Below are 11,830 nucleotides of genomic sequence, written 5' to 3'. Positions count from 1 at the left end.
AGCCCTGGGGGACCCCACTGCCCACATCCCTCCAGGTCAAAAATGACCCATCCACTACCACCCTCTGGGTGCGGCCCTCCAGCCAGTTGGCAACACATCTGACTGTGTGGGGGTCGACACCACAGCCCCCAGTTTCTTAATGAGAATGGGGTGAGAGACAGTGTCGAAGGCCTGCCGACAGTCCAGGAAGACTATGTCCACTGCTCCCCCTGCATCCAAGGATTTGGTGACCTGGTCATAGAAGGAACCCGTGTTGGTTGCCCCTAAGCATACACTCGCCTGCTGGTCCCTTCCAGATGTGCTCCTGAATAATTTTCCCGAAGAGCTTCCCCAGGACCGAGGTAAGACTGACGGGCCTGTAGTCAGTCAACTGCTGCTCTGTCTGCACCCTTTGATACCCTTACCTGGGGCTGAGTCCACCTTGAACCGTGCTGCCTGAGAAACTGCCTGGGCAAAGGAGCTGTAGAGCAAACCCAGGCCCTCGTCAAGGCCTGTGTGAGGGAGACTGTGATGCTGAGCAGAAGGGGCGATTGTTTTTTTGCCAGCTGTCGGGGCATTAGTCATTCCAGCTACTTAAAGCTGGCTGGTTATCTGCCTGGAGACAAATGAAAGTGCCAGGGCTGGTGAGTAATGGGAGGTGATTTGGTGCCAGGCGGGGGCATCGGTTGAGTCAGAAAGCATTAAGGCTGGTGACTTGTTGGGGAGGGTGATCTATAGCGGCCAGAGGCTGTATCTCTTGCAGGCTGCCCAGGGAACACGCTGCCACGTGGCTCGCCAGCTCGCATGCTTTCCATCACGGCTCTGCTTCCCCCAGGAGATCAGTCAGGTTTTCAGGGGGTTCCCAAATTCCCATTTTTGTCCAGCAGGCTCGCCGCCAGGGCCAGCTCTGCCTTTCATCCACACGCTCCATCCCTCCTTTCAGCCCCTCCTGTGTAGCCAGGTCTCCCCATGCTCCCTGCATCTCACCAGACTTCCCTTTCGGCCTGTTTGGTTTCTTTCTGCCCTGCTGGAAGCCTGGCAGGGGGGCCAAGGAGCGGGGCAGATCTCTGGAGAGAAGTGATTCGGCCTGCCTGCCATGGGCAGGAAGGCTTGGGACTGCTGGTCCTTGGGCTTCCTGAAGGAAGCCAAAACCATAGTGGCCTGGGGGTAATGCATGGATGTCTCCTTAACCACCTGCTCCCCACTGGCTCCTGACTTCGTTGAAAGAAGTAGACAAAGACCTCAGGCTTTACCCCTCAGTGATGCTGAGATGCCACGTGCCTCTGCCCAGCCTGTCTACTGTGAAGGACATAAGGTCCAATGGTGTCTGGCGCTGGCACCTCATGGGAGGACCTGAGAGCTGGCACACTGCAACCAGTGGGAGCTGAGAGCGCTCAGCGGCGGGGACGGTCCGGTCCTATCCGATCCCCTCTCAGTCTTCCCTTCTGCAGGCCAAACGATCCCAGTTCTTCCCACTGGTTCTCACTGGGCGCGTCTACATGAGATGATTACTGCGTGGTACTAATTCATGGTGCAGTACACATCTCGGCATGCCCATGTGCACCCCTATTAGAGTGCACGAAGCCAATAAACTCGTGCAGGGTACCCTCCGCAGCAGGGTAATCTTGTAAAATGCGAACGTTACCCTGCTGTGGAGTTTCTTCATGCACAGCGGTACACTTGTAAACGCTGTCCCGGCTGGGTGGGGCACAGGGTGATTCAGTGCAGGGTTAGCTAGCAGGCAGCCCGGGCATTGAAGCACCCTCATGCCCAGCCAGCCACCCCGCAGCATGTGGAGCCAGGGGTAGCAGTCATCCCAGGACTGCTCTGATGGGGCTGCACGTGCAACGGGGAGCCTGGCTGGGGCATGAGGGTGCGTCAGCTGCTAGTTAGCCCTGCCCTGCCGGTCAGCCCTGTCGCAGCACATGGAGCCCCATGGGAGCAGTCCTGGGCTGGCAGGCTGACCCCCTGGGTCCCCAGCCAGCCTGGACTACTCTGATGGGGCTCCATGGGCTGCACATGAAAAACTCCAGAGCAATAAGCCCCGGGCTTTATTCATGCACATTCATTGCATGTGTAGATGTGCCCAATTATTACTAGTTACTATTACATCTTTATTGCTATTATCAGCCTTCTTTTCCTACCTCTGCTCCCGTCTACAGGTGCATCAATCCAAGTTTAGTCCATACTGTCTTCAGGACAAAAACCATACATTCATGTCTTAAGGGAGGGTACCTAATGCACTTCTGGATGCTCAAATAAATATCAAATGTCAAATAAATGTTTGCTAGATTTTAAAATCTCCTTCTCTCAGCACATCCTCTCCTATACATAGGTATATCTAGCCTTGGATCTATACTACTCTAAACCTTTTCTTTGAATCATAGAAAATGAGGGTGCAAGGGAACTCAGGAGGTCACATATAATCCAACCTCCGCTCAAAGCAGGACCAGCCCCAACTACATCATCCCAGCCAAGGCTTTGTCTAGCCAGGTCTTAAAAACCTCCAAGGATGGAGATGCCACCACCTCTCTGGGTAACCTGTCCCAGTGCTTCACCACCCCCCCGGTGAGAAAATTTTTTGACAGGCTACATAGCTTGAGCAATCGAGCTTGGTTGCAAACTGCTTTACTCCATAATAACAGCCTGAGGTAGCAATCTGACATGCTGAGAAAGGCAGAGATTTTGAAAAGTGCTGTTTGTGGCATCGAGCCCTGTCGACTCTTTTATATTTCGGCCAAAGGAAGAAAAGATATCTTGCCCCCTAATACTTAACATCTTGTGCGACCTAAGCCTTTCAGCATGGTTATTTTTAAAACCAAAAAAGGGGATAATCCAGAACTCAGGATAAAAAAAAGAAGTGTGGGTTGTTTTTAGTTTTCTGGGTCAGGTGATAAATCAGATTTCACAGTTGGCCTCTAAGAACTTTGGGGATCGTACTGGAAAATTGCCTGTTTTTTTGAGCTAATAAACAGCTTTACTGTCTGCGGGCAACTATTCCAAGTTCTTCCTATTTCTCCTATAATGCCATCGCCTGTTGAGTGAACCATACTACTCCTCGGCTCTGCATAGTGTCTGTGCATTGGCAGCTTCACTAATGCCCCTTGACTTAATTTACTGTGGAAACCTCAGATGTCTGGCTCTGTTCGGGGCATAAAAATAGTAGACGCTTGTGCGGGCGCAATGAGATCATTGCGTTTGCCTGCAAATATTAGTGAGGCAAAGGCAAGACAGGGGAATGTGACTGGCTCAGGTTCCTCATTTTCATTAGCAGGCAGCCAGCTACACTGGATCCCTAATTAGGTTAGGGCGACCATGGTATACAGCTGCCCTTGAAAGCACGAGGGTGATGGGTATGGAAACCATCACAGAGAAGAGCCCTGGCATACAAACTGACGGCAGCAGACAGGTAATTACAGAAGGTTAAACAAGAGGCCTCAATGTGCTATAACCTGAATTAAAACTGGCTGCAGTCTTACCTAAAAACCCACAAGCAAAGGAAGTCCAAGGTCATTGCTACTACGGGACAGAATATCACTTGAGGAAACCGAGGCTGCTCTAGGAAGGGAGTGAGCCTCGCTCACACCATGGAGATGGCATATTACAAATCCTCCAGCAGCATTGACTCAGTGCCCAAAAATATTTTCAACCGGGGTGCTCCATCTCCAACCTGCCCAGGGAGCTGTGCCATCCACTCCTCGGGGGTTCCCATGGCCAAAAATTTGGCCGCAGGGGAGAGGTGGCTGCTTCCCTACTAGATTAGGACCCAGAGCTGGCGTGGGCCCGATCCAGGCATACAGAAGCTGTCTGGAGGCAGTCCCGGATGAGGCAGGGGATGGTCCCACGATGCGCGGGTGTCTAGAGCGGAGTCGCGCTGTCTGCGGACTTGGCCCCCGGCTGCTGAAACGCAAGGAGGCAAAAGATGGGCTGAAGTGTTTTGCAGCTGAATGCAGGACTCCAGCTGCTGAATCCCTGCCCCTGCTGGGTAAAACCAGACTCAAATTCCCCGAGACCGGGGTGGAACAGCACAGGGGTGGGTGGAGCTGGGGATACCCACAGGACCCTGGGAGTCTGGGCAGGTGAAGAGAAGCTTGCACACAGCCTGCCTGCGGCGGGGATGAGTGCTTGCTGAGCACGCTCCTCCGAGCGCTAACAGGAAACCTGCGCTCTGCAGCGAAGGGGAAGACGTTCCCCTCGTGCACTGAAAGGGCCACGGGCAAGTCCAGGACGTCGAGAGCAAGGGCAAACGCTGGGCAGGAACAGGACTCTCGGCTCATGCGGGGAGTCTGAAATTGCTGAGAAACCTTCAGCTGAGGCTGGCCCTGCATTAGATTAGCAACCGCTGTGCTGGATGGCTGTAGGCTGCGAGGGATGGAGGGTAGAAAAGAGTCCTGCTATAAGCGTGCATGTGGATCTCATCAGCTGCTCGGGGAAATGGCCAGGAAGCCGGGTGGGGGTTTCTCACGAGCGGGGGACAGCACCTTGGAGGCAGAAGAAGCCATGCGAGGTGCAAGCCAGTGCTTGGTTAAAGCCGAACATCTCCAGTCTCCGGCTCATTCCTTCTTCTTCCCCGTTCTCTCTGCGCCGTGGTTCTGTCTTGGTCTTCCTTCCTCCCCGATTCCTTCTGCCTCTCCAGTCCTGCCTATGGGCTCAGCAAAGAGAGGGTGGAGAAGGACCAAAACAACTGCCCAGTGCAGAGACTTGGTGCCTCGATATCAGGCAAGTCAGGCCAAGTCACAAGAAAATGTCCCTCCGCAGCAGGCTAATGCCATGCTTGTCCTGCAGGCTGAGAAAGGGCTGTTTCCTAGAAATCGCTCCAACGCACGTCCCCTGAACCAGGTGCACGAGGCATCTGGGGATTGTAGCTCATAACAACACCAATCATCTCCTTCCCAGGCCTGGCTGTTTCCTTTCAGCGGCTCTGGACAGAGTAAAAGCCCATTCAGGAAGCTGTCACCATTGTGGACGAGAAGGATGTTTTGCTGTAAAATCTGGGCTGCCTGATGCATGTTGTAGCTCGGCCTCCTGCAGCATTTTCTGAACGTTGCTTCATGCCACCCATGCAAGGCAGGAAAGTCGATGCATTAATGTTCCTCCTTCATTAACAAGTAATATCAGCCCAATGAGGTGAAGGGACTTGGCCAAGGTCATGTGTAAGAATAACTGGCACCACAGTCTTCATAAACCTCCTGCTGGCTGTCTATCAGCAGGCAATTATTCCAGCTCTCCATTGTAACCTTCTCTCCAGACTCATCATTCCCATCTCAGCTGTTCCCCACAAGCCTTTTAACATTTCCATCAGGCCAATGAGTGATTGGGGTGCCTCAGGTTTAGTGACCCAGCTTTGAAGCAGCTTGATGAGTCTTGATTTCCAGAACCTGCTCAGCATCGACCCTCTGCAACTGGAGCCCATTGAAGGAAGCTTAAGTTAGAAACCACTCCCCACCACCACCTCCAAAAGGACTAATCAATCACTTCGGGAAAGCCTGGCCCAGCCCCTGGGTGTTCACAGGTGCTTCGAGATTTAATTTTAGGGGAAGAACAAGTTAACAGAGATATTGTGTCTGGCAATTTTCTGTTAGCTGCAGACTCCAGCCTCAGGGAGTTCGGCAGGGCCGAGCCCTTGGCTTGTTAGTTCATTTGTAAGCACAGTCCTAGAAGAGAATCATGGAACCAAAAAGCCCCAGGGCTGGCAGGGTCGTTGTTCAGTCCAACCCCTGCACAAATGGCTGTTCCTAGCCCATCCCAGACATGCCGGGAGACTAATGCCACGTGTGTGCATGGCTTCCACCACTGTATGCACCGGCCCCCTGCTCTAGCTCCATGTGCAAGGGCTGACTGGGGCACAAGCGGTCAGTACGAGTGGGTCGCGCTATGTCAGCGGTTTACTGGAGCTGATGCTGGGTATCAGTTCTAGTCCAAGGGCTGAGATAAAACTGCAGTCAGGGAACCAATTGACCCAGGCCTGGAGGTTCAAGAAAGGAAGAGGAGCAAGCAGAAGCAGGCAGGAGGGTCGAAGCCAGAAGGTCTGAGCTCGGAGTCAGGTTTAGGAGAGCCAAGCAGGCCAGAGGCACAGCAAAACAGGCTGTTGCCCAGATAGCTTGCTGCTGTCTGTCCTAGTTTATAAAAGCCAGGGTTAGCAGGGCCTTCTCCTGAGGAATGACTCTTCCCAATCCCCTGGATTACCTCCAGCTGCAGCCTGGGACCTACCTTGGCTGGGCCTCCGTTCATTACACCACATATCTCTGAACTTCAGGGAAGTTTAGGACCCAGATCCCAATTCAAGCAACTCAGCTCTGGTCTGAGAAATAAAAGCTCAGGTCCTACTCACAGCAGCGCTGGCCTGTGTCATCAGGAGAACAGGAAGGTCACTCGACCAATGCACTCGCTGCCTGGCCATGCCAGCCAACATGACCCCATAAACAAGCCAAGGGGTTTTGCATGTAGAAGGGTTATCACTACAGCTGTGACTTGTGCAAAGCTGCTAATAAAGAGAAGTTCGGCTCATCTGCCACATTTGCAGTTGCACTGAATGTAGCCACGTGGCTTCCACTCCTTGCTCCTTCATCTCCTACTTCCAATACAGTAAGCAGAGCTGAAAGAAAGAGCGGCTTTGATTGCTGGCAAGCGATGGAAATGCATTCAGCGGCACAGAAACCCAAAATGCACTGTTTGGGGTGAAAGTCTGGGAGTCCGGGATCTCAGAGCTTGAGCTGGTCACAGCTCTCTCCATGAATTTGGGCTTGTACCACACGCTCATCACACCTGCTTCTGAGTGCATATTACTCCATATCATTGATATCACCACAGTGCCAAGGATCCCCAGTCAGGGGCAGGAACCCCATGGGGCTCAGTGCTGTACAAACACAGAGAAAAGGGCATCCTTTATCCTGCAGCCTTCCACCACTGCGCAAGTGGTTGTCAACCTTTTCAGACTCGAGGAACTGCTCATTAGACTCAAGTCACTCCATGGAAAATGCCAGCTCTTTGCTTTCACTTGTTTCTTGACTGGAAAAATGTGAGAGCAAGTCTTCCGCTGCAAAGAACTGTGGAAGCCCAGAGCAGGGCAGACTGTTTGGGACACTCTGGATTCTTATCAGCAACCTCTGGCTTTGTGTTGTGACTTGTGTTTGCACACCTAATAGTGCTAATATTGAGTGGCACCCTGGAGCACACCTGGAAAGGATCTCAGAGCACCCTGGTTGAGAATCACTGCTCTACTCCTTAGCTCCCCTGCTGTGTACTCTCCCACCAGGGTAATATAAAGCGTTAATACCCGCCTACTACTTGACAGTAGGTGCCGTGTGCCCTGGCAGAGAGAACACAGATTATCCAACTCTGACCTCACACACCCCTCCCTTGTGAACTCAAGGAGAATCTCCACTGGCTGCAGGGTGTATGACACATGGGACAGGAGCTCAGATTGCACCCAGTGGAGGTCAGCAGTGCACATGCTGGCCGGTACTTCACCGCATGCAACCCTGGAAGGAAGCTGCTTGCCCAGTGCAGCTTTCTCCTCACTCCTCTCCACCTCCAGATGACAGAGATCAAATGCAAGTTTGGACCTACGCAAAATACCCCTGCTACATGACTGGTTTCGGCTGCTACTGCAGACCTCTCAGAGGATGCCTGTAAGACTCTCAGACCCCAGATCTCGCCACCTCCATTAGAAAAGGCATGTTCGCAGGTCTCTGTTCAGTGCACTGATGACCAGTGCCAGCCTTGGGTGGTCTCTCTTGGCACGTGGGTAAAGCCCTGTGCTTTGTCAATATGCATGGAGGAAAGAGGGAGCTACATTGCCCGCAGCCCCTGGCCTGAGCTTCTTACCTACAGAGGGGTCCGCGGGGTCGGAGCTCAGCTCCACACTGGAAGATCAAGGCTTGAGTCCAGCTATCTTGGAGAGAAAAGGCTGGGGGCGGGGGTGTTGCTTAGCCCCTTCCCCATAAATACAGGACATCTCAACCCAAGTGTGAACAAATCCATGGGCAACAGTTCTACCAGCTCTCCTGGACTTCAGGAAATCATGCATCTTGCCTTGTCACCCCGCTGTCCCCTGCATTGCCCCGCTCTCCTGCTTCACGGCATCCCTCCCTGAGCCAAGCAGCTCAGTGGGGATACTGCAATCACAGACATGCCAAGAGTGGCCTGCAGTACCTCGCCCCCCCGACCCGCTCACCTTCACCAGCAGCTCATAGCGTGGGATCCGCTGCACAGGCTTGATCATGAGGTCGGACAGTGCTTGCTTCTCCTTGTTCTCTCTCATGCTTTGCTGCAAAACACCAGGAGGGACAGAGGCAGGTCCTTGTTAGGAATGGGGATGAGGAGTGGCAGGGCTTGCCCCCGGATGCCAGGGGATGTCCTGATACCAGGGTCAAGGCCAAGTCTCAACATGACCATTCTCAGGAATGTGAAACTGGTGTCTATCAGGGGCCGGGATAAGAGCAAATATGTGGGCAGATCATCCTCTATCTGTCTCTGAAGCACCTGATGCTGGTCCAGGATAGGCATTGGGTGTCATACAGTCTGGCAGCCCCATGTTCATCTCATCTGAGTGCCCCTAGGCAATGCACAAGAGCTAGGCAGATACCCCAGTTGGCTTCCAGGTGCAATCCCATGGGAATGGGCAGGGCTGGCAGACGGTGCCCATCTTAACTGCTAGGAGGGTGCTTTCTGGGTCCCTCTCCCTACTATCTAAGTTCCCTAGTTTGCCTGAACTTGAGCCCACCTGCTCCTTGCCCATGAAGGCATCATGTGGCCCATCATGCATCTCCATGGGGATGTCCAGTGCACATGGGCATTTCTACAATCAGGCAAGTTCCAGCTGCCGTGCCGCAGAGGATGAGAGACAGGGAGGGAGAAGTCTTTGTTCAGATCCCAGGACCTGGTGTAAAAGTGCTCCAAAGAATTCATGGAGCAAATGCGGCTGCACAACAGCCAGGGTCTGGAGTAATACTGGCTGGGGTCTGGAGTCACACCAATTCACACCAGTTGGGGTCTGGAGGGGCAACGCTTCACACCAACTGAGGTCTGGAGCGATGCCATAGCCCTCTCTTTCCCTTGGCAATACATAAAGGAATCAGCTCATTGGTGGCTGCTGCTGGGATGGTGACCTACGTCCAGAAACTTCATGAAGGCTGGCCTGGCTTCCTTGGCTATCCTCACAGCGTCCTTGGCATTGAGGAAGTTGTCGATGTAGGCCGAGTAAATGGTCACCAGGATGTCCTTGGAAAACTGTGGGGAGCAAAACAGAGAGAGGGGGCCGTGAGGGTGCACAGGGGCTGGCTTGGAAATGACAAAATGAACCTAAAGTAAAATAACAGTAAAGCATTGCCCAGGGGACATTACAGTGCTGCCAGTGGCTTTTCCTGCTGTAGCACCATCCTCCCTATGTCCATTCTCTATACAACTCATGGACTGCAGACGCCTGGTCGGGAAGGAGGGCCGCTTTCCTGCTGGCCTTCCAGCTGCAAGGCTGGAAACACTGCTGGGAGGGCCCTTCCTTGGTCCTCCTGCTCCCGATCCATTTAGGATGTGCTGGCATGGACAAGACGCCACTGCACGGAGTTAACAGGGGATGTCCTGGGGTGGCTCTTACAATAAAAGCCATATGCGGATGAGATGGTGGCGGGGGGAAGCCACCAGGCCCCAGACAGGTCTGTGTCCAGACTTCAGCGGCAGAGGGGCGGGCTGTCTGCTCCCACCCATTACTCTCTCTTCCCAGGTTTAGCACAAGGCAAAAGGAGCGCAGAGAAGAGAAGGAGACCCGCTGGGCTGGTGGTTCCTCTCCCTCCTTTATTTGGCTAGGCTGTGTCTGCGGGCTGTTCCCAGCCTTTATCTTCCTGTCTGTCTGCAGGCTGGGGGGACCAAGAAAAGAGCATGAAAGGGGCAGACCTAAAGCACTTCCTCTGAGGGCTTGTAAGGAGGGAAGGTGGAGGAGGGCGTCAGGCTGAAAGCCAAGCTCCCTCTAATCCTTGCCTCCCCTGCAGTGTATTCGGACCCCACCCAGGTTAAAGGACTCAACCCAGGAGGTCTGCCAGCACTTGACTTCTAGCCCAGCTGCTGTCTCTACTGCCCATTGTTCCTGAGCAGACCCCTTAGAGGAATCGGTCTGCCCACTGCTTGTCTCTCCATCCGTGCTTTGTGTACAACTGCAGCAAGGTAGCATGCGGATGCAGCAGGGAGACTCAGGTGGCCAAGGAGATGCTCAGGAAGGATCCTAAGTAGCAGCACAGTGTGCAGGAGCGTGTGTCACCAGACTGGGCAGGGTGGGGGCTGGTACAATCCCCTCACCTGACCTCCAGCCTTAACCTCATATTGACCCAGGAGCCGGCCGCTGCTTCCACTCGGGCTGGTTGCCCACGCAGCAGGAATGCACAGCTGGGCATGGTGCAGGGGGCTGGACCGATCGATGCTTTATCATACAGGCTGGAAGACTCCCCAGGACTTTGCTTCTGTGTTTAGCAGATCACTAATCAAGAACATTGTGAGCCATGCATGGACGCCCTCCTCTCCCCCACCATCCACCTGCTCCTGGTTTCCAACACGGCATCCTTAACCCTCCGTCTTTCTCAAACCCTCACTGCTTCTCTTACCAGCCCCTCACACATCTCAAGTAGTTTACAAAGACTGCAACCCCTGGTCTAACAGGAAAGGATTTTCAAAGGGCCACTCGGTAACAGGAAGCTTCTGTCACAACAGGCCTGGAGTGCCTCTCCGGCTATCCCGAGCACAGGCGCAGGGGTCTGAGTCAAGGACCTGGCTCCTTTTGCTGGCTCGGTCGCATGTGTTGTGCATGACGTGGATGAGTCACTTTGGATCAAAGGCTGCCACCCACAAAGTGCAGTGGATCCAGGCAGCAGCATCACCAACGCAGTCCTCCCCTGGGCAGAATGGCGAAGGGCATGGGGGGCGGGGGGCACCGGCAAGCATGGGGTACAGGACGGCACAGGTCTGGGTGCCCCGGCAGGGCTGGAGGAGCAGCCGTGTCAATGACCTTGCTCTGTTGTTGCTGGCTGAGTAGATGTGGCTCACATAGCAACAGCTGAGAGCACATCTGGCAGGCAGCTTGCAGCTGTGTTTTTTGCAGCACCCCTGATTTAAGAGGCAGCATTTACTTGGTTAGGTTTCCAAGGAGCAGGTGGAGGGGGAAGAACTGGCTCTTGGAGCTGACACCTTGACAAGGGGCAGCAGGATCAATTAGGCAACAGGAAGACAGCCATGCCTGGGGTCCCCGATTCAGGCTTCGGGGCTGAGCTGGCACTACGAAGAAGCCAATCGCACTCCCCACTCCGGTCCCCCCGGCAGGTCTATCACAATACGGTGGGAGCCAGGCACGGCCCCGGTGATCATCTCGTCTGGCTTCTCACGCTCCACTTGCCGCAGGGCTTCTCCGAAGCGCTCCCTGCCTCACATCCAATGCTACAACCAGAGTCCTTCTGCTAGGAAAACACATCCAAGCTCGATTTAAGAGGATTTCCACTGAGCAGGCGGATGGTCCCCTGTGCTCCGGGAGCTAATCCACGGGTAATTCTCAGGGTTCAAAATGCAAACGTTAGTCCAGATTTGTGCAGCTGCAGCTTCCAGTTGGCAAAGCTCATGGCAGCTTGGTCTATGAGACGGAAGAGGCCTTGGGCCAGATGGTCTCCAAAGCAGGCACGTCTCGCCTCGGACCAAGTCCGCCTGACCACCCAAACGGGGTGACCGCCTTGGGTTTCTCCTGCTGTCTGTCCAAGCCTTTCAATCTACAGCAGGGCGCGCCTCCTCCCCGCTTTGCAGTGACTGCACAAGGTCACACCTGAGCGGATCTGGGGTCAAATGTCACCAAGTCATAATGGCAGGGCCGGGAGCTCAG

At 54.0% G+C, this 11,830-nt stretch overlaps 1 protein-coding gene across 3 annotated transcripts in view; it reads right to left on the bottom strand.

The window, feature by feature from the left end:
* The window catches only part of ARHGEF17 (Rho guanine nucleotide exchange factor 17), a 139,831-nt gene that overhangs the window by 29,618 nt on the left and 98,383 nt on the right, over positions 1-11,830 (bottom strand). For all 3 annotated transcript variants that reach the window (XM_019530529.1, XM_019530527.1, XM_019530528.1), the window contains exons 4-5: positions 9,094-9,210; positions 8,156-8,248 (exon numbers count right to left, since the gene is read on the bottom strand). In XM_019530529.1, the coding sequence (XP_019386074.1) occupies positions 8,156-8,248; positions 9,094-9,210 (210 nt within the window). The remainder of the gene's footprint in view (positions 1-8,155; positions 8,249-9,093; positions 9,211-11,830) is intronic.

Source organism: Crocodylus porosus, unplaced genomic scaffold (assembly GCF_001723895.1).
Source record: "Crocodylus porosus isolate Cpor-Errol unplaced genomic scaffold, CroPor_comp1, whole genome shotgun sequence".
NCBI lineage: Eukaryota > Metazoa > Chordata > Crocodylia > Crocodylidae > Crocodylus > Crocodylus porosus.
Note: the sequence above shows the minus strand (reverse complement) of the source record. Positions and strands in the feature narration are given on the sequence as shown.